This window comes from Mytilus californianus, unplaced genomic scaffold, assembly GCF_021869535.1.
Source record: "Mytilus californianus isolate M0D057914Y unplaced genomic scaffold, xbMytCali1.0.p SCAF_14, whole genome shotgun sequence".
Lineage (NCBI taxonomy): Eukaryota > Metazoa > Mollusca > Bivalvia > Mytilida > Mytilidae > Mytilus > Mytilus californianus.
The window spans coordinates 15,573,072-15,596,810 of NW_026262626.1; the positions used below are offsets into that span (position 1 = coordinate 15,573,072).

A 23,739-nucleotide genomic window follows, 5' to 3' on the forward strand; every position below is an offset into this window, starting at 1 on the left:
TGCTATTGCGCAATACTGTGCAATTGAAGATTTCTTGCTATTGTGCAATACTGTGCAATTGAAAATTTCTTGCTATTGCACAATACTTATTATATAATAATTTACACATCCTGTTTGGTGTGTATCTCCTACCATATCATTATTATTTGCTTTTAAATATAAATCAGAAATAACCAACTTAAAATGGAAAATTTTAAAAGAAAAAAAAAAGGAAAAAAAAAAAAAAAAAAAAAAAAAAAATCCCCCCCCCCAAATTTTTTGAACCCCCTTATGATTCATCACCCCCAAACTCAATCCCAGCCTTCCCTTTGTGGTATGGTACCTTGCAGTACAATTTCAGAGAGATCCATACACTTGAACACAAGTTATTGTCTGGAAACTAGAAAAATGCTTATTTTTGGCCCCTTTTTGGCCCCCAATTCCTAAACGTTTCGGGCAATTACCCCCAAACTCAATTCCAACCTTCCCTTTGTGATATGGAACCTTGTAGTACAATTTCAGAAATATCCAAACACTTACACACAAGTTATTGTCATGAAACTAGAAAAATGCTTGTTTTTTGCCCCTTTTTTGGCCCCTAATTCCTAAAATTTTGAGGCAATTACCCCCAAAATCAATTACAGCCTTCCCTTTGTGATATGGAACCTTGTGGTACAATGTCAGAGAGTTCCATACACTTACACACAAGTTATTGTCTGAAAGTTACAAAAATGATTATTTTTGGCCCCTAATTCCTTTACTGTTGGTACCATAACCCCCAAAATCAATCCCAACCTTCCTTTCGTGGTATTGAACCTTATGGTGAAATTTCATTGAGATCCATTCACTTAAACTAAAGTTAGAGTGCGAAAACCAATGTGTCTTCGGACGACGCCAGACGACGACGACGACGACGACGACGCCAACGTCATACCAATATACGACCAAAAATTTTTTAATTTTTGCGGTCGTATAAAAAAAATTAGTTTGTGCTGCAAAAACTTCATATAATTTTTACAAAACTCAAAAAACTCTTTTCTACTTTGAAATTTTTTTTATATAAAACTTTTTAAACTTCAAACTTACGCTGTCAACAAGAGAACACCATCTGTACATCTTTTCAGTGCAGCCTGTGCTCCAGGTTTGCGAGCAAATTCTACAAGACCTTCTCCTATAGATCTTCCTCTCTCATCAGCTATCACTATGGCCCTTTCTATTTCACCAAACTGTGAAAATGACTGCTCCAAAAGTTCATTAGTAACTGATATGGAGAGATTTTTCACTTTAATTGCAGCTCCATGATTGGCAAAGCGTACTCTAAGATGACGACCTTTTCTTTCTTGTCCATCCAAGGCTGATTTAGCTGCTTCAGCGTTGTGTCTAAAATCCTAAAAAATAAAAGATTTTATTTTAATCATCATTAGTTTAGAAATTACCAGGAGGTATATGACTATATAGAAAATATCTAATCAATATATAGAACAGGGCTTCCAAAAAATATTTGTGCCAGCCGGACATTTTTTGTCTTATCCCGATTTTGATCCCTTAAGACTACATAACAAAAGGCAATCATTCTAATGAGTTGGGCATCATATAAACAATGAATGATTGACATAAAAAGGATATTAAACTTGACTTTTGATACAAATTCGATGTACTGACATTAACTGTTAAATTGACAGTGCATCATTCAAAGGGTGCAACATCAGCGTACTAATATCTGCCTTAAAATCTTTATTTGTGCAAAATAACGTTGTCAAAATCTTTACTTTCGTTTTTGAAGGTACATTTTCTTATACCGGATGTTGACTTGAAAATGGTAAAACACGGACCAGAGACGGTTACGAAAAATCTGTGTACGTTTACAAAGCATAATCGAGTTAAAGTACAATGTAACTTTTTCCAACTTTATTTCTTCAAGAAAATACATGAAATGAACGTTAGATAAAGGCATCAATGATAATTTTAGCATTTATTAAGATTGATTGTTGGTTGCTTAACGTCCAGTGGCATTTATTAAGAATTCAGATGCATAATTAAATCTCACAACTGCCAGATGCGCACGCATGAACTTTGTTCAAACAATGTGGTCCTGACGATTTTTTCGCTTAGAACCTTTATAACTACCTTTTAAAATTTTTCATCAAATCATATTTATATGCATATTTTTGATAATTTAAATCTTTTTGATTAAATTAATTAGATGCAAACCGCTGAAATTTATGAAAATAACTTCAAATCGACAGATCAATGTCCGGTACATATTAAGTTTACCCGTCACCTGAACAGGTAAATTTCAACTGTCTGACAACTAATTAACCTTGATTGTAATGAGAGGGTATTAAAGTAGGGTTTGTTTTGATAGTACTTATTCACCATGTCACTTTTATGACCGGAAATGTGGCTGTTTAAGGCTAAAGGTCAGGTCACAAAGATCGCATAAGTAATTATGTTAAAATGGCAAACCCACGTTAAATGTCCGTTTCAGGTTTGGCACAAGAAGTCATATTTATAATTTATCAGTCATGTCCGGATACAACAGTTTTGGAAGCCCTGATACAGAATCGGGTATAAGGGAAAAAGTGCAGAATGAAAATACACATAATTTCAATTGATTTTCAATGTCAAAGCCAAAGGACCACAACTTTAGCAGAATTCTCTTAAGTTGAAAGAAACTCAATCTCCATCTGTAATTCTGCACTATATGACTTAATACCAAATATCCTTAATTCAAGCATTTCAGATAACAAGGCGCAATAAAATGCTCCGCTGGGCGCAGCTTGATACGACCGCAGAGGTCAAACCCTGAACTGTTGGGGCAAGTATGGACACAACATTCAAGCTTGATACAGCACTGTATTTGGATTGTGATTAAATATTTGACACAGCATAGGTTTCTCACACAGAATGAATGTGGTCTAAGAACTTAATTTTTTTTTAATTTAACTATTCAAACCATATCATTATTATTTTCTTTTATATATAAATCAGAAATAACCAATTTAAAATGGAAAATTTTAAAGAAAAAAAAAATCCCCCCTCAAATTTTTTGAACCCCCTTATGATTTATCACCCCCAAACTCAATCCCAGCCTTCCCTTTGAGTTACAATGTATGGTGCCTTGCAGTACAATTTCAGAGAGATCCATACACTTGAACACAAGTTATTGTCTGGAAACTAGAAAAATTCGTAAGGGTTCCGCGGAACCCAGTGTCTCGCCTACTTTTGCTGTTAATCGCAGGCTCAACAAAAATGAGGAAAAAAATAAATAAAAATATTCCTCTCTATACTATCTTTTGATTGTAAGTAGCTTCTGTCCAAGTTTGGTAAAAATCAAGGATAGTTTATGAATCTAATAAATGTTTTAAAAACTTAAACTGCAGACTGTATGTAATGTTAACTGGAAGAAAAACAAAGTCCATTTATAAGTAAAATACGGAAAAAATCAAACAAAATTTTAACAAAATTTCCTTCTAGATACTAGCTTTTAATCATAAACAAGCTTCTGTCCAAGTTTGGTACAAATCCAGGATAGTTTAAGAAAGTTGTTAAAATTTTAAAAACTTTAACCACTGAGTGAATGTAATGTTAACTGGCAGAAAAACTAAGTCCATTTATAAGTAAAATACGGAAAAAATGGATTTTTTTTTTTACAAAATTTACTTCTGGATACTATCTTATGATCATAAACAAGCTTCTTTCCAAGTTTGGTAGAAATCCAGGATAGTTTAAGAAAGTTATTAAAATTTCAAAAACTTTAACCACAGAGTGAATGTAATGTTTCTTGGCAGAAAAACTAAGTCCATTTATAAGTAAAATACGGAAAAAATGGATTTTTTTTTTTACAAAATTTACTTCTGGATACTATCTTATAATCATAAACAAGCTTCTTTCCATGTTTGGTAGAAATCCAGGATAGTTTAAGAAAGTTATTAAAATTTCAAAAACTTTAACCACAGAGTGAATGTAATGTTTCTTGGCAGAAAAACTAAGTCCATTTATAAGTAAAATACTGAAAAAATGGAATTTTTTTTTACAAAATTTACTTTTGAATATTATCTTATGATCATAAACAAGCTTCTGTCCAAGTTTGGTAGAAATCCAGGATAGTTTAAGAAAGTTATTAAAATTTCAAAAACTTTAACCACAGAGTGAATATTTGTGGACGCCGCCGCCGCCGACGGAATGTAGGATCGCTATGTCTCGCTTTTTCGACAAAAGTCGAAGGCTCGACAAAAATGCACTTTTTTGCCCCTTTTTGGCCCCAAATTCCTAAACGTTTAGGGCAACTACCCCCAAACTCAAACCCAGCTTTCCCTTTGTGATATGGAACCTTGTTGTACAATTTCATAAAGATCCATACACTTACACACAAGATATTGTCCTGAAACTAGAAAAATGTTTTTTTTTTGCCCCTTTTTGTCCCCTAATACCTAAAATTTTGAGGCAATTACCCCCAAAATCAATCCCAGCCTTTCCTGTGTGGTATAGTACCTTGCAGTACAATTTCAGAGAGATCCATACACTTGAACACAAGTTATTGTCTGGAAACTAGAATAAACTGCTTCGCTGAGCGCAGCTGGATACGCCCGCAGAGGTCCAACCCTGAACAGTTGGGTCAAAAGTGGACACAATATTCAAGCTTGAGACAGGTCTGAATTTGGATTGTAATTAAATATTTGACATATTATAGGTTTCTGAATAAATGTAGTCAAAGAACTTGAAATTGGTTATATGAATTGAATTTATATTCAATTAAAGATTTCTTGCTGTTGTGCAATACACTGTGCTGTTGCGCAATACTTAGTAAATCTGTTGTCAGACTATAAACAAATAAAGTTCAATTAATTTTCAATGTCATATTAGAAATTTATGAAAATGTAAAGGGAGCTTACATCAATAGATATAAACAATTCACCAAAGTTTCATGAGAATTGCTGACAGCATTTTTGAGTTATTGTCCGAAAACTGGAAAATCCCCCCTTTTTTAATGAATAAAACCCCATAACTCAGAAATGTAAAATGTAAAATTTATAAAATTCTAAATGGAGCTTACATCAATAGATATAAACAATTCACCAAAGTTTCATAAGAACTGCTGAAAGCATTTTTGATTTTTTGTCCGAAAACTGGAAAATCCCCCTTTTTTTTTATGAAAAAAACCCTGTAACTCGGAAACGTAAAATCTATAATATATAAAAATCGAAAGGGAATTCATGTCAATAGATATAAACAATTCACCACAATTTCTTGCAAGTTGGTGAAAGCATTCTTGAGTTATTGTCCGAAAACTGGAAAATCCCCCTTTTTTTAATGAATAAAACCCCATAACTCGGAAACGTAAAATCTAAAATTTATAAAAAACGAAAGGGAGCTCACGTCAATAGATATAAACAATTCACCAAAGTTTTATGCAAATTGGTTAAAGCATTTTTGAGTTAATGTCCGACATGTTGACGACGGACGGACAGACGGACAGACGGACGGACGGACAGACGGACGGACAGACGGACAACGGTATACCATAATACGTCCCGTAAACGGGCGTATAAAAATGCTTACTTTGTCCCCCTTTTGGCCGTTTATTCAGAAACGTTTTGGGCAATTACCCCCAAACTCAATTCCAGCTTTCCCTTTGTCATATGGAACCTTGCAGTACAATTTCAGAAAGATCCATACACTTACACACAAGTTATTGTCCTAAAACTAGAAAAAATGCTTGTTTTTTTGCCCCTAATTCCTAAAATTTTGAGACAAGTACCCCCAAAATCAATCTTAGCCTTTCCTTTAGTGGTATGGTACCTTGCAGTACAATTTCAGAGAGATCCATACACTTGAACACAAGTTATTGTCTGGAAACTAGAATAAAATGCTCCACTGGGGCGCAGCTTGATACGACCGCAAATGTCGAACCCTGAACAGTTGGGGCAAGTATGGACACAACATTTAAGCTTGATACAGCACTGAATTTGGTTTGTAATTAAATATTTGACACAGCATAGGTTTCTCACACAGAATGAAAGTCGTCTAAGAACTTAAAATTGTTTAATTTACCTATTCAAACCATATCATTATTATTTGCTTTTGTATATAAATCAGAAATAACCAATTAAAATTGAAAAGAAAAAAAAGGAAAAAACAATTCCTCCCAATTTTTTGAACCCCCTTATGATTCATCACCCCCAAACTCAATCCCAGCTTTCCCTTTGTGGTATGGTACCTTGCAGTACAATTTCAGAGAGATCCATACACTTGAACACAAGTTATTGTCTGGAAACTAGAAAAATGCTTGTTTTTTTGGCCCCAAATTCCTGAACGTTTAGGGCAATTACCCCCAAACTCAAACCAAGCTTTCCCTTCGTGATATGGAACCTTGCAGTACAATTTCATAAAGATCCATACACTTACACACAAGTTATTGTCATGAAACTAGAAAAATACTTGTTTTTTTGCCCTTTTATGGCCCCTAATTACTAAAATTTACACACAAGTTATTGTCATGAAATTTGAAAATGCTTGTTTTTTGCCCCTAATTCCTAAAATTTAGAGGCAATTACCCCCAAGATCAATCCCAGCATTCCCTTTGTGATATGGAACCTTGTGATACAATGTCAGAGAGATACATACACTTACACACAAGTTATTGTCATGAAACTAGAAAAATGCTTTTTTTTTTGCCCCTTTTTGGCCCCTAATTCCTAAAATTTGGAGGCAATTACCCCCAAAACCAATCCCAGCATTTGCTTTGTGAAATGGAACCTTGTGGTACAATGTCAGAGAGATCCATATACTTACACACAAGTTATGTCTGGAAGTTACAAAAATGCTTATTTTTGGCCCCTTATTCCTTAACTGTGGGTACCATAACCCCCAAAATCAATCCCCACCTTCCTTTTGTGGTATTGAACCTTATAGTTAAATTTCATTGAGATCCATTCACTTAAATTAAAGTTAGAGCAGTGATTTTGCTAGCGCTCGTCATTTACGAAACTGTTTTCAAAATGACGAAAGTATTTCAAATCAATTTCGTCACTTAAATTTGGAAAGTGTAAAAATATTTTCGCATGAAAATACTATAATTCTACCTGTCTTCATGTTTCTGACAAGTTTATGACCCTCAGCTAATTTCAACATTTTCAAAAGGTGATATAAATGTGTGATTACAGTTAATCCGCTTATCGCCATCGGATGGGTCACTAATCCGTTAATTATTAATAAACCTCATAATTGACCATCATAATTATTTTCCCCAGTAAAATCAGCCAGTCGGCATTTCAATTTTAATATATCTCAAGGCCAACGACCACAATTTGTAGTTTCGTCATTTGAACAAAATTGTTTTCCCCCAGACAGTTCGCGTTTTAATTTCAATATTTTTAAAACGATCACAATTTGCAGTTCGTTTGTTGTAGTTCCGTCATATGAACGTATTTTCGTCATCTTTGGTATAAAACTTTCGACAATTTCGATTAAAAAGATAGAACTTTATTCAAATCACGAGTCAAACGGGTGCTTCCTTTACGATATACTGCGCATGCGTGAAAGTATTCCTATGAATTTATAGACACTAAAATGTAAAATACGAGATAAATTTAGTATCAAAATAAACAAGAGAGACAAATATAGTTCTTACTAAGCGAATTAGATTTAAAAATGATAATTTCCTGCCTTTTTTAAACACGAACCAATCCGTAGACGAATCCGGATTCATTCTGAATTTATTATCTACTTGTCACTTCCCGTTTACATTTCATTTGAAAATCGAAAGTAAACGTGATCAATTCTTCATTAATTTAGAATTTACAGTTATAAGAATCGTTCCAATAAGGATTTGTACAAATCCTTGTTTCCAACTTTATAGAAATGAATTCCAAATATCGATATAAACGTTTTATGAGGAAAATGATTATGCAGTGAAATAGTCTTACAAATACAAAGTTCTACAAGTTCATTTATACTGTGATTCCTGGTTTAAAAAAGATGGAACCCAACTTTTGTTGATCAGGAATGTCCCCTGAAACTAATTGAAGTGAAATTTTGAACTAGATTTCCAGATCTTATATCCTAATCTTCATATTTAAGTGCTACTTTAGTCAAATCATGCAATAACTGCCTAGTAAATGTCTTAGTCCTTTAAAGTCTAACAAAGATGTATAGCTAGTGATATACATACATCCTTGGTCCCTTGCTGTTACCCAAAATAATGTTGATTTTCATCTCGCGCAAAAGTGACTTAAGCCCTCAAAATCCTAGCTTAAACCCTGAGTTAGAGTGTGAAAACTAATGTGTCTTCGGACGACAACGAAGACATACTAATATACGACCACAAAAATTTTTTTGCGGTCGTATAAAAATGCTTATTTTTTGCCCCCTTTTGGTCCCCTTTTCCTAAACGTTTTGGGCAATTACCTCCAAACTCAATTCCAGCTTTCCCTTTGTGATATGGAACCTTGTAGTACAATTGCAGAAAGATCCATAGACTTACACACAAGTTATTGTCATGAAACTAGAAAAATTCTTGTTTTTTGCCCCCTAATTCCTAAAACTTGGGAGGCAATTACCCCCAAAATCAATCCCAGCATTCCTTTTGTGATATGGAACCTTGTGGTACAATGTCAGAGAGATCCATACACTTACACACAAGTTATGTCTGGAAGTTACAAAAATGCTTATTTTTGGCCCCTAATTCCTTAACTGTAAGTACCATAACCCCCAAAATCAATCCCAACCTTCATTTTGTGGTATTGAACCTTGTAGTAAAATTTCATAGAGATCCATTCTCTTAAACTAAAGTTAGAGTGCGAAAACCCATCTGTCTTCGGACGACGATGCCAATGTCATACCAATATACAACCACAAATTTTTTTTGCAGTCATATAAAAACCAATTTAGTTTTGAAAATGTGGAAAATTATAACAAAAAACAGAACACAAACTTGATCTGTAACTTCTGGTGATATGACTACATACAAAACATCTTATCAGAAGATTGAAGATTTGTAAAACTTCTTGGATGAACAGACTACAAACCTCATAGTCCCCTTGTCTTCACAGGTATGGGACTACTAATTTAAGACAAGTGGACGAATTTCAAACAGTTGTGCAGTGGAGATTTCTCCTAGAAACTGAGATTGATGTCTTTATATTTAATTTATTGTCCTTACCAATCTTATAAAGCCAAAACCTTTAGCTCCATTTACAAAACATTCATTGATTTCACCATATGGTTTGAACAGATCTTTAAACTCTTCTTCTGTTGTATCCGGAGTTATGTTACCAACAAATAGTCTGCATCTTCCAGTGAATTTTTTCTGTTCTTTGGGGCCTTCATTGACTGGTAGGAAGACTGTGTCATAATTACTACCATGACCACCACCACCACCATGACCACCAAATTGCTGTTGACCCTGATGCTGACCACCTCCTGAAAAATGTACAGAAATGTATACATGAATATTTAGTTTTTCAGTCTGTAAATTGAACAAGAATGCATGTGTTGTCCTGATAAGCATGCTCCAATTCACAATTGAAAGAAGAGGAAAACAGGAAGGTGTTCAACAGATCCAAAAGACACATGCACGCTACAACTCATCACTGCTAGGCTGCTGACCAAATTCAAAATAATTCTATTCAATAGTAGTAATATCTGTAAACAGAGCAGACCCTACAAAGTATCAGCAAACCAGGGATGGGATAATCATAATCAGAATCAATTGTAAACGATTACATTTTCCAGAGTAATCAACAGTAATCTGTTGTTCATCAAATTTTTTCATTACATGTAATCATAATCTAATTGACTATAATAAAAATATAGTGTAATCATCAATTACTTTAATAAAAGTTTGATGAAAAAGAGCTCACAGATCCAAAAGGTATTTGAACATTAGTCATTACAACTTGTGGCTATCAAGCTGCTGACAAAATACAGTATTTCTGTTTAGTTGTACTTGAGAAAAGTGTGAAATTTAAATTGATTAGGTATTCAGTTCAATAGTAGCTGAAAAAAACTGTGACATAAAAAACAGAGCAACAAACAAGGTTAATGCAATGTATCCTACATGTTTAGTCTATAAGTGGGGGTATGTGGTGTAATACAATTTTGTAAGTCCTAAAAATGTATTGAAATCTTAAACTAAATCTCTTGACCATTGGTTCCCAATGCAAAACATTCAAGTGATGTACAATCTCTTGATGATATAAACTAAGGGAAGGAACCTCCACAGCACCAGACTTTGATGTTGACCATGTTTACAGGACAGCTGAATTGTGGTAATCTTAGTTTAAAAATAGAAGCCAGGCTTCATGTTGGAATTGTTACCAATGACAATTAATGACTTTGGTTATTATATGATAACATTTATACAATAAACATTATATATCAATCTATTCACTATACCTTACAATAAAAACCGAAGAATGAAATAGTTTCTATTGTGGGACTGTCTCGCTGGGTTTTTGTTCTGATGGTTAAAAATTGTTTAACCCTGCCACATTCTGTATGTGCCTGTCTCAAGTCAGGAGCCTGTAATTCTCTAGTTGTTGTTTGTTGCTGTTTATATTTGTTTTTCATTCATTTTGTATGCATAAATCATGCCGTTAGTTTTCTCATTGAATTGTTTAACATTTGTCATTACCAGGACTTTTATAAATTATAGCCGACTTAGGTGACTATGCAGGATGGGTTTTGCTCATTGACATTGTTGAAAAGGTTGGGATCAGACAACCCGCCAAATAAACAAGTAACAATCCCTCATCTGAGAGTGCTAAAAACAAAAGATTATTCGATCTGTATATTGCATGCTGAGTAAGATGGCAGTGTCAGAATTTTTATCAAGATTGCAGCATCTCATTCTCAAATGTTGCTGTGATATTAATGTGTGGTATGCTTTGTGTATCAGAGGATATTCCACATGTTTTTTTTCCATACAAATATGAACCTGGTCATACCCTATAGTCTATAAAAAAGGATCATTTAAATATTATTAATCTGAAGTGTGCATTTCAAACAATATTCAATAAACGAGAGGCCATTATTCTCGACATTATTAACCCCCCTTTTTATTTTATTTTTTATTTACCCTTTCCACCTGGTCCTCTATTTTGCCCACCCATTTGTCCTCCACCACCCCTTCCTCCTCCTCCTCGACCACCTCTGCCACCGCGTCCTCTTCCTCCAAAACCTCTTTGATTGTGATTTTGTCCATGAGTGTGATGTGGCGTTGCTTCTTTTTTTATGTTGTCTTTATTCTGATCTTTTGAGGCACTTCCTTCTTTATTGTTAGGCTGATTGGTGGTTTTGTTGGGTGTAGTGTTCTGCATTTTAAAGCCTTTCGATGTAGTAGTCGTTTCTTGAAATAATTCTTTTGTCTTTTTCCTTGGAGTTAGCGTGTTCCTTGCTTTCAAAATGGCGTTCGTTCGCTTGGGGTATTATGTTAATTGCCCACGTGACTTGTATTTAAATTAGTTTCGAAAATGATGGATTACAATGAACAAAACGAAACTCAGTCAGTCTGTAGTGTAAAAAGTTGAGTGTAATTATTTTAGTTTGTTAAGTTTCAATATATTTTAATAAAAGAAAGAATTATTGAAGTACAAAAGTTAAAAAAAATATTCAAACTTTACAATGTAAGAACATTCCCTTGTTTACATCTGAATTATTTCTTTCTGTATTCACATGTTCAGTCCAAAGATCTTCAAAGAAATTCCCTACTGAAATAAAGGACATTTTTACCTAAGAATATTAAGGACACGGACTTATAAACCTAGGAAAATTTATCTGTGAACATTATTTACTGACACCAGATTAAAAATACTAGTAAATTCTGTGACCATGGACATTTTTTACAAATAAACACAATTTAATTGACATTCAATTTAAATGGAAACAAATTTCTTAATTGTGAAGAAAACGTTATACTTCTTGGAATAACTATAGATTCGGACTTAAACTTTAACCATCATATATCTGAGATATGTAAAAAGGCATCAAGACAATTAAATATTCTAAAACGAATGGGTAAATATTTAAACAGGCTAGGTCGGTTAACAGCATCTTTCGAATTTTAACTATTGTCCAGTAATTTGGCACTACTGTAGCGAAAAAAAAATCTTTTAAAATGGAAAAAAAATCAAGAAAGAGCTCTTAGATTCATCTATGAAGATTATCATAGTTCATACGAAAATCTGCTAGAAAAGTCAAAATTACCTTCTTTGAAAATAAGAAAATAAAAACTATTGCAAAAGAAACTTTTAAAATAATTCACAAAAAAAGTCCAAGCTATCCTCATGATTTAATAGATATCAAAATTCAGAAGTATGATTCAAGATCACAGAAAACAGCAGTACTCCCGAGAGTCAGAACTACAAGGTATGGTTTAAGATCGATCGCTATATAATGCTGCACAAATCTGGAATGAGCTGCCTAACCATTGTCGAATGGAAACATCTTTTGAACAATTCAAAAAATTGGTACAAACATGGGATCCAGATAACAGCTCATGCCAGTGCAGTGCATGCATATAGTGTTTTTATGCCTGTGCTTTTTTGATGTTTTATTTTTTGTGTGACAATTTGATTTGTTTAGCTTTTTTAGTTGCTATTATCTACTGTTCTTATCATTTTAACTTGTGCTATGTTTTAAGATATACTTTATTTTGCATACTATGCTTTTAATTTTTATATGTCATCTATGGTATCTTTCTATGCACTGTATGTTTAAAATTGTGTTGTTTTCATGACTTATGTATGTGTGTGTATATATGTTGTTATTCAATCGATTTGAAAAGCTCACAAGACTGCTTGTGTTTATGTAGTTTATTGAATATCGACTTTAAATAAAACTTTGAATTTGAATTTGAATTGAATTGAATTTGAATTTAAATTTATACTATGACGGACACATTATTACCCCGAGGGCATATTTATTGCTTACACTTATACTCCCTCCACCACTCGACATTTGTATTTGTTGTACAGAGTCTTGAGACTATATACACACGCAATTTAGAGTTAGCGAAATATAGTTATTAACGCTTGAAAGTTATCAAATTTAGGGTGATGGGTGTCAGCAGACATATATACACACTTTGATCAATTTAAGTCTGATAATGTGCATTCTATAACACATGCTCCTTGTTTAAGCTTCCTAAGTCTCCTATATCGTTCAAGTTCAAAAGCTTTATTTGTAGACGGATATTAGTATACAGAAAACATAAGCTCTATTCAGCTTTTTGTCAATTTAAAATCGATCTTGTCCCAGATGGTAATGAGCACACCCTTGAAATTTGTACAGTCTACTATAAGGGAATTGTGATCACAATTCTGCCTATAAAATATCTTTCCATTTCACTTTTCCAATATATTCAATTATATAGTATATGTTTGTCAAAAAGGTATATTTTCTGGTATCGCTTTAACGCTGGGCATATAGATAGCATATGCGGAAGATCTTCCGATTTTGGCTATACATTAAGTTGATAAGTTGGTGCTGTATCATATCTGCTATGTCTTTCCTGCCTGTATAGGATATATGTTCTTCTCATCATCCTACTTTAAATAATGCCTTTACGAACGTCAAGAAAAAGAGAGGCGAAAGATACCAAAGGGACCTAGTGACAAGAACTGTAAGTTGCAGTGTAGTGTATATATACGCGGAGTTCCGACTCTATGGTGTTAGGCAGCTTACATATATTTAAAGGGGCATTAGCTTCGATTTAAAAAAATAAATAAAATAAGATCCTTTTTGTTTTAAGTACTAGAATAAAAGCGGAATTTTTAAATAATATTTTGTTATAAGCAGTCAGTTTGGCCCAAATATGTCAAAATAAACCCATTATTAATAACATCGCTGATGTATTATTTACTTGCAAGTCAATAATTTAATCATTTAATCCGTATTCATGTGAGCTTCAATTTAACCCCTTAGCTAGAGATGGGTTACACGTGTGCAGGCTAGACAGCTATTAAAAGGAAAAGAATGTCAACATTGAATGTAAAACAAGGGTGAACCATTTGGTTGACTGATTCAATCCACAAACATCATTCCTATACAGATAAAAACGATGATTAACATATGTTTTAACCTTTAATATGAAATCAAGCAGACCTAGAAAAATCCAATTGCACATGCTCGCTTTCTATTTATATTCATATTCATGCATGTGTATATCGGGTTATATGACCGTCGGCAGTCTTCGGGGATCATTTTTCTGGTTAATTATTGTAGGTAAATGGCTGAAGTAGCAGTTCTTTGTGGCATCGATTGTATGTCACATAATGTGTCTGAAAGTATTTCTAGGAAATTTATCTGGCTCAATTTGACTTTTTGTCATAGGTTAAATTTCTAAGCCATATGAAAATCGTAGGAGAATATAAGCCTTTTAGATATTATATTCGGTTGTTTGTTCCCATAGCCCATTAAGGAGTGGTTTCTTCTTTTGACTATTACTTAATACAGTCATTAATATTTATTTCATTTTCTCGTTTATTCGTTCTTAATTGAAGACCTATTTAAGTGAGTCGTCGGAGTTTGTTGGTTCAATAACATTTCCGCTTTAACGCTGGGCATATAGATAGCATATGCGGAAGATCTTCCGATTTTGGCTATACATTAAGTTGATAAGTTGGTGCTGTATCATATCTGCTATGTCTTTCCTGCCTGTATAGGATATATGTTCTTCTCATCATCCTACTTTAAATAATGCCTTTACGAACGTCAAGAAAAAGAGAGGCGAAAGATACCAAAGGGACCTAGTGACAAGAACTGTAAGTTGCAGTGTAGTGTATATATACGCGGAGTTCCGACTCTATGGTGTTAGGCAGCTTACATATATTTAAAGGGGCATTAGCTTCGATTTAAAAAAATAAATAAAATAAGATCCTTTTTGTTTTAAGTACTAGAATAAAAGCGGAATTTTTAAATAATATTTTGTTATAAGCAGTCAGTTTGGCCCAAATATGTCAAAATAAACCCATTATTAATAACATCGCTGATGTATTATTTACTTGCAAGTCAATAATTTAATCATTTAATCCGTATTCATGTGAGCTTCAATTTAACCCCTTAGCTAGAGATGGGTTACACGTGTGCAGGCTAGACAGCTATTAAAAGGAAAAGAATGTCAACATTGAATGTAAAACAAGGGTGAACCATTTGGTTGACTGATTCAATCCACAAACATCATTCCTATACAGATAAAAACGATGATTAACATATGTTTTAACCTTTAATATGAAATCAAGCAGACCTAGAAAAATCCAATTGCACATGCTCGCTTTCTATTTATATTCATATTCATGCATGTGTATATCGGGTTATATGACCGTCGGCAGTCTTCGGGGATCATTTTTCTGGTTAATTATTGTAGGTAAATGGCTGAAGTAGCAGTTCTTTGTGGCATCGATTGTATGTCACATAATGTGTCTGAAAGTATTTCTAGGAAATTTATCTGGCTCAATTTGACTTTTTGTCATAGGTTAAATTTCTAAGCCATATGAAAATCGTAGGAGAATATAAGCCTTTTAGATATTATATTCGGTTGTTTGTTCCCATAGCCCATTAAGGAGTGGTTTCTTCTTTTGACTATTACTTAATACAGTCATTAATATTTATTTCATTTTCTCGTTTATTCGTTCTTAATTGAAGACCTATTTAAGTGAGTCGTCGGAGTTTGTTGGTTCAATAACATTTCCGTTCAATACCCATTGCAGCTATATGGTTAGCGTGAAATAGAACTTCTGTAAATTTTAATGTATTAAATGTAGCATTGTTTTTTTTTTTGGATGTAGAAAATAGAGTCAAACAATTCAACCATGTACATAAAATATATTACTAAATGCAAGGCAATTTTATACTTAGATCAAAGAGTGTTATAATTATTCAACACGATCTATAGTGAATACAATTTTTATACCACCTATAAAAGGGCAACTGCAGACTTTAATATTTTATTACAATGCTATAAAGGATTAGAACTTGTTGCCAAATGATTTAAAGAGCAACATAAATTTTGAATCTTATAAATCTGGTGTTAAAGATTTTCTGCCAAAAATGGATAGCAACGATTTTAATAGCAAATTTTTATTTTATTGAATTGCTTAAATATTCTAGTCAATATCATCGTAATTTATAATTTTAACATAATTTGTATAAATCTTCCAAATTCATGATTTCTTATAATTATGTATTTAATATCTTTAAGAATGTAACATAAATGGACCCATGCATTGGAAATAAGCCGTATGGTTTTCATGGGCAATCCTGTTTAGGTATCATCATTTGTTTTAAGATTTTAAGAATTTAGTATGTTTACATGTCTGTTAATGTTTTATTCTGTTTTCATAATGTTTTATGTTGATATTTGATTAAATAAATCTATGTATCTATGTAAGTATGTTGTTATTAGTACTACACTGTATCACTTAAGTTTCGGTCGGATGAATGTTAAATTGATGTTGTTGCGAATATCTATATCTAAGATGTCAAGCATTAGAAGTGCATTTCAGATGGATCGGATCATTAAAGGCCCACTTGATTGCTGTTTTCACAAAAAAAAAATGAGTTCGAATATAATGGTGTTTAGGAAAATGCAATAAAATTATTGCGAATTTGTTGAATTATTAGTGATATAAAGCCGAAGACAACATTTGTGCCACTAAACATGCATACTTTGTCAGAAGAAAAAAACTTTCTTTTACGGACGGGCGCAGGATCTGATTACCCTTCTGGAGCACCTGAGATCATGGGCACTCCCGGTTTTTGGTGAGGTTCGTGTTGCTTGTCTGTCTTCAAGTTTTCGATGTTGTGTTCTGCAGAGCGTTGATGTTTTTTTCTTGTCTTTGCCATGGCGTTGTCAATTAAGTTGTTTTTGACTTAGGGAGCTACCATTTGATTTTTATGGGGGGGGGCTAGGATAAAATTTGAAAAAAATAGGCAGGACAGGAGTTTTGAGTAAAAAAAAGGCAGGATGAGACACTTGAAAAAAAAAGTCAGGATGACAATTTAGGTAAAAAAAAGTTAGGATAAACTTTAAAAAAAAAAAGGCAGGACCGAATAGAGTGAAAAATAAAAAGGCAGGACAGAGATTACAACTAAATAAAAAAAATTTTCCTCCTAGCCCCCCTCATAAAAATCAAATGGTAGCTCCCTTATGAGTATGAACTGATATCACTGTGATATCTTCCGTTTTTATTTGTATTGCAGTTTTGCTACAATATATTATTGAAACTGAACATAAATTCATCACAAAAAGGGAAAAATGGAAACTATGTACGTGCTTAGTTTTTTAACAACTAGAACAAATAAAATGTTTTATAAATATGTAAGACTCAGATCGACGTCCGGTCTCTAATCGACGTCCGTTCCTCAAATCGACGTCCAAATCTGACGTCACTATATAAATAACACATAGCTGAGAGGGTGATAGAGCAGATTGTTACCTCGAGAAAACATTGTCAACCGCGGCGAAGCCAAGGTTGACAATGCTTTTTCGAGGGGTACCAATCTGCTCTATCACCCTCTCAGCTATGTGTTATTTAATTTATTATATTGAATGTCCTATCACTATTGTCTTGTACAGATTAATTTTCTTTTAAAAGTATTTTCTATGACGTCACGTACTTAACAACGTTACGGGTATTAGAAAAAAACAACAAAAGTTAAGCAAGATGTCTTATTTTTTTTATTTTGACAGTCATATAATAAAATCTGAGCCAAAACTTAAGCAATGTATTTTATTACTTGATGTACTAGTAAATTCAGTTCATTGTCCTGTCCTTTAAATTATCGATTTTTGATTGGTCTGGACGAGAGGGTAACATTCAAAAAAATTGTCACCTGCTCAGCCATGTGATAGAGTAAATTAACACCCTCGTATAAGCCTATCAAAATATGGCATTTTAACGTGAAGTATAATAAAATAAAATAACATTCCAAATCGACGGCTAATTTTATGCCCCTTTATCGACGTCTTTTTTTGTTGTTCTCAAATCAACGTACAAATTTTGATTCTCTTATCGACGTCTCCTTTTATGGACTTGTCGCAGTGATATCACCACTTTATTAAAGGATGGATTGAACCTAAAACTCAAAAAGTTGTTGAAAAATCTAAGTCCAAATAATAATACTTTTCAACAATTGGCTGTAAGTTTTTATTCTTTCTATTGTTTGAGTCTGTATACTGCCCTCTAGATGTCTTTGATTATCTTTGTTTTTATGTTGTTGTCTCATTGTCGTACAATGCACACCCACATGTCATTTAGGGAGCTACCATTTGATTTTTATGGGAGGGGGGGGGGGGGGGGGGGGGGCTAGGATGAAATTTGAAAAAAATAGGCAGGACAGGAGTTTTGAGTAAAAAAAAAAGGCAGGACAGGAGTTTTGAGTAAAAAAAAAAGGCAGGATGAGACACTTGCAAAAATAAAAAAGTCAGGATGACAATTTAGGTAAAAAAAAGTCAGGATAAACTTTAAAAAAAAAGGCAGGACCGAATAGAGTGAAAAATAAAAAAGCAGGACAGAGATAACAACTAAAAAAAAATGCAGGACAACATTTTTCATGCTAGCCCCCGCTCCCCCCCCCCCCCCCCCCCCATAAAAATCAAATGGTAGCTCCCTTAGTTATATGAAAAAGAAAGGAAAACGACAACGTAGGTCGAGAATATGAACGTCTTTCGTCAAAATATTAATATGCATGCATGTACATGTTATATAGTAATATGTTGTTGGTGATTGTCCTATTGTCATTTTCTAATATTTGTCCTTTTATTTAGATAACAATATAAGAAAAGTTAAACAGTTATAGTTTCTGTAAGCTACTTCACAAAAAAAACAAAAAAAACGATACAGATAATATAAACAAAGATAAATTGAAAAAAAAAAGTTTGAATAAAATTAAACATCGCGATAAGAGTCTCCTCATCGATCGGATGTCGTTTTTGTGATTCATTAAGTCATATATATTGGACGTCGATAAGAGGGTTGAAATATCATGAATATTAGACACTGATTTGAGAACATGACGTCGGATTTGGACGTCGATTTGAGGAACGGACGTCAATAAGAGGTCGGACGTCGATCTGAGTCTAACATATATTTCAAGATGAACTAAACACTGAGTGAGATGCTTAACCAACAGCCCCTCAAATATGAGGGGTGCAAAATTCCTATTTACTTATTCATGTTATTCGCCATGATTAATCACGTGATTAATAGACCACGTTGAGAAGTTATATGCTAGATTGCGGATACCAAACGATGTCATGTCGACGATTTCGTATACATTTGTATTTATAAATATTTTGATATTTATATGTAGTTTGAAAATCTATTTCTTTTAAAAGACAGGGAATTGAAAAGACAGAGAAATTAAGAGACAAGTATGAGGATAGGCATTCGATAAATAAAGTTGATATTTTACAAATATATTCCAGTTGGTAAATATAAAAAAGAAGATGTGGTATGATTGCCAATGGGACAACTCTCCACAAGAGACCAAATGACACAGAAATTAACAACTATAGGTCACCGTACGGCCTTCAACAATGAGCAAAGCCCATACCGCACAGTCAGCTATAAAAGGTCCCGAAATGACAATGTAAAACAATTCAAACGAGAAAACTAACGGCCTAATTTATGTACAAAAAATGATCGAAAAACAAATATGTAACACATAAACAAACGACAACCACTGAATTACAGGCTCCTGACTTGGGACAGGCACATACATACAGAATGTAGTGGTGTTAAACATGTTAGCTGGATCCCAACCCTCCCCCTAACCTGGGACAGTGGTGTAACAGTACAACATAAGAACGAACTATAAAAATCAGTTGAAAGAGGCTTTATTCTAAAACCAGTTGTTGGCATGACACGGGTTATGTTCTTCTCATATATTTTATGATGGTATAATACTAAACCCCTAACAGGAGGGATTGTGCCTGATATTCATATGATGAAGACATAATCTTTCAATCAGTTTAATTGAGGCCTGGAGCTGGCATGTCAGTAACTGCTAGTAGTCTGTTGTTATTTATGTATTATTGTCATTTTGTTTATTTTCTTTTGTTTCCTATTCTGACATCGGACTCGGACTTCTCTTAAACTGAGTTTTACTGTGCGTACTGTTGTACGTTTGTTTTTTCTACATTGGCTAGAGGTATAGGGGGAGGGTTGAGATCTCAAAAAACATGTTTAACCCCTGTCCCAAGTCAGGAGCCTCTGGCCTTTGTTAGTCTTGTATCATTTTTAATTTTAGTTTCTTGTGTATAATTTGGAGTTTAGTATGACGTCCATTATCACTGAACTAGTATACATATTTGTTTAGGGGCCAGCTGAAGGACGCCTCCGGGTGCGGGAGTTTCTCGCTGCATTGAAGACCCATTGGTGGCCTTCGGCTGTTGTCTGCTCTATGGTCGGGTTGTTGTCTGCTCTATGGTCGGGTTGTTGTCTCTTTGACACATTCCCCATTTCCATTCTCAATTTTATTAACTCATCAGATGGCTACAAATACAAATACACGTGGACGTGGCCGGGTACTTGTACATCCAAACAACACAAAGGCACTAAGTACAGATCTGAGAGTACTCGCAGTTACTGACAACTAGTTCAAAGCCACTAACAACTAATAAAAAAATCATGCATCTATAAGACTAAATAATCAATCCGTACACAGCCAAAATCCAATGGATTAAGTGTAAAGACGTCATAAACAGTCAGAGAAAAACATGACCTTGTGCAATGCCAAGATACAGGTATCGACAGATTGTAGATCCATGAATGTGTATATGTATATAACAATAATATTTAGCTTGCTTTCAATTTACTGATAACAGAATCAATATTAGTACCAATAAAAACAATATTTAATGATCTAATTACAGTGTTGAATTGGTAACCTTTTAGAATAAATTTATTTAAAGGATCGATAAGCTTACCAGGATCGTTTCTAAATTTCCGGGCACGGTAAACAATATTGCCGTAAAAATGCGGATGTGCAATCCCGTTTGAAATAAGTTTTCTACAGGTACAACCAAACTTCAAAACCAAATCTTTATATCTGTGGAAGAATTTTGTAAAGGTTTTTTAGTAATTTGTGGTAACGAAATCCCTGGCTTAATAATTTACCAGTAATACATAGATTACGTTCGTTAAAATCAAAAACGTCACCACAACAGACACGGGCATAGCGAACGAGTTGTGAAATATAAACACCGTTAGATGGTGCCAAAGGAACATCACCATCCAAAAAGGGAAAATTAACAATAGGGAACGAAAAATCGTCCCTTTTGTCGTAAATTTTAGTGTGGAGTTTCCCGTGTAAAACCGAAATATCTAGATCTAGTAAAGGACAGTTGTTACCGTTTAAATTTGATTTATTTAAAGTAAGTTCCTTTGGGTATATTTAGGCAGTATATTGAGAAAATTCTTGATTATTTAACGAAAAAATATCATCAAGATAACGGTAAGTGTTGTTGAATTTATCAATTAAATGCAATTTAGACGGGTCTTTACTGAGTTTGGTCATAAACTGTGATTCAGAACAGTACAAAAACAAGTCTGCTATTAAAGGGGCGCAATTAGTGCCCATAGGAATACCTACAACCTGTCGATAAACTTTGCTGCCGAATCGTACATAAATGTTATCAAGGAGAAAATAAACAGCTTCAATCATCTCATCACACCTCCAGTAAGTATGTCTAGCATATTTACCTTTCTCGTTAGAGAAGAAGGCTTTAAATGAGTTGCAGCAAATATATTTGCATTCAGATTTACCAAACGACCATTTAATTAAATAGTCAAATTTTTGTTTGATAAGATTGTGTGGAAGTGTAGTGTAAAGAGTAGAAAAATCAAAACTGTCAACAGAATCAAGAAGACCATCAAAAGTATGTAATTTATCTAAAACATCCAAAGAATTTTTTACACTCCAAAAATAGTTAATTCCACTTTTTTCAAATATTTTATTACAATAGTTTATGATAAGCTCTTTGATAGAAGTTAAGGAACTTGTTAAAAGCTCTGAAAGATAAGTTGTAGAAAACTTACTAGAGGCCGAGATGAAACGATATTTTACTGGTTTTTTTGTGTAGTTTAGGTAACCAATACATAGTAGGGACCTTCAAATGTTCAGAAGAAGCCTTAAGCTGTGATGTGGTTATGATATGTTTGTTAACTATATGACTCTATGTGGGGCGCATGGACTTGAATGTAGATGAATTCAAAATTTCCGAATTAAGAACTTCCGCGTAGTATTTACGGCAAACCCCCACCACATTGTTGGCTGCTTTGTCGGCCGGTACAAACACAAACTGCTTTGAAAGTTCTTGAAGTTTATTTCTTATTCTGGAAATAGGCGTATTATGTACTCTATTATTTACTTCTAAATTGTTTTCAAAATGTGATATTCTATTGTCTACCACATTCATACATTTATTCAAATAAGAATCAAGAGATTTTTTATCAGATTTTTCCCGTTTACACCAATTTTTACAAAACGAGGAAAGAGCATCCTTGGTGACCTGACGACACTGTTTCCAATCTATTTTAGATGGAGGACGATATTTTGGTCCTTTTTTCAAAAAGTTTTTAACCTCTCTGTCCTGGACGATATTGAGGTCCCCCGTAATAACATGGCCATAGGGAACATATCTAAACTTCGACGATTCACAGTTTCAAGTTAAAGGAGTATTATTTTCTACATTGACGTCTGATGTTACCGGCGTATAATTAAAAATCAAACTTCTGCTGGGTTTTTTGTATGTGTATGAAATAATAGGTGGTTCTGCGTTATCAAAATAGGGAGGTATGAAGTTTTGAACGGTAGAGTCAATAAATATACTAGATAAGTTGATAAAATCAATACATCTGCTAATATATTTAATTTTTAAAAAATGACGTTTATGATCTTCAGGTTTGTCGATACGCGGGAACAGCCTATATATGGTGTCAAAGAGCTGTAATTATACGCGAATATTCATACATGGGCTGAAGAAAGAGATTTTGTCACACTCCTTGAAAATATCATGTAATTTATTAATTGGTATTTGACCCAGTTTACATAATAATTGATGCCACATATAATAATGTTTTTTTCTCCTTTTGACTTTTAATTAAAAGACATTAACATGTGTCCAATCTGCTAGGCAATCAACATAAAACTTTTTTCTTAGAAAATTATTGAAATGCTTAATAAGTATAGATACTCAGAATATTGGTTAATATGCATGCCAAAGTATAATTTTTGCAAATTAATATTTTGAAAACTCTCTATTTTCCTTATACTCTTTTAATTTCAACTAGCCCCCCCCCCCCCCCCCCCCCCCCCAAACCAAGACATGATCAGTCCCCTATTCAAATTGAAAATGTAATTCTTTTTAATTTGTTTGCTTGTTATTTCTTTCAAGTTCAGGGTGAAGACAGGTCTCTATTTTGTATATCTGATCAATATATTTTAAACTATTTTATCCAGGAAACTATACTTGAAAACATATAATTTTTTTTCCATATAAAATATGAAATACAGCAGCTTTACATTCAAATATATCTATCATCCTATTTCTTGTTACTGATTTTTTGTCAAACTATTAAGTTTTCCATTTAATAGATATTTGCCAATAGGGTTGAGAGAGACGGTTTTTAATTCTTGAACAAACTAGAACTAACATAGTATAGTCATAGAAAGATTAAATTATGGGGAAGTAACTCTTGACAATTTTTACGATTTAAAGGGCAGGTCGCAAGCAAACGCTTTGTTTTGGTTCGA

The 23,739-nt window shown here is 33.5% G+C and overlaps 1 protein-coding gene across 6 annotated transcripts in view; it reads right to left on the reverse strand.

Moving 5' to 3' along the window:
• Window positions 1-11,413, reverse strand: part of LOC127724233 (non-POU domain-containing octamer-binding protein-like) — a 48,125-nt gene extending 36,712 nt beyond the window's left edge. For all 6 annotated transcript variants that reach the window (XR_007992405.1, XR_007992404.1, XM_052231153.1 and 3 more), the window contains exons 1-3: window positions 11,060-11,413; window positions 9,143-9,402; window positions 1,066-1,367 (exon numbers count right to left, since the gene is read on the reverse strand). Coding sequence is in view for 4 of the 6 variants with exons in the window: in XM_052231153.1 (XP_052087113.1) it covers window positions 1,066-1,367; window positions 9,143-9,402; window positions 11,060-11,300 (803 nt within the window). In the remaining 2 variants the exon portion in view is untranslated. The remainder of the gene's footprint in view (window positions 1-1,065; window positions 1,368-9,142; window positions 9,403-11,059) is intronic.
• Window positions 11,414-23,739: the final 12,326 nt, after the last annotated feature.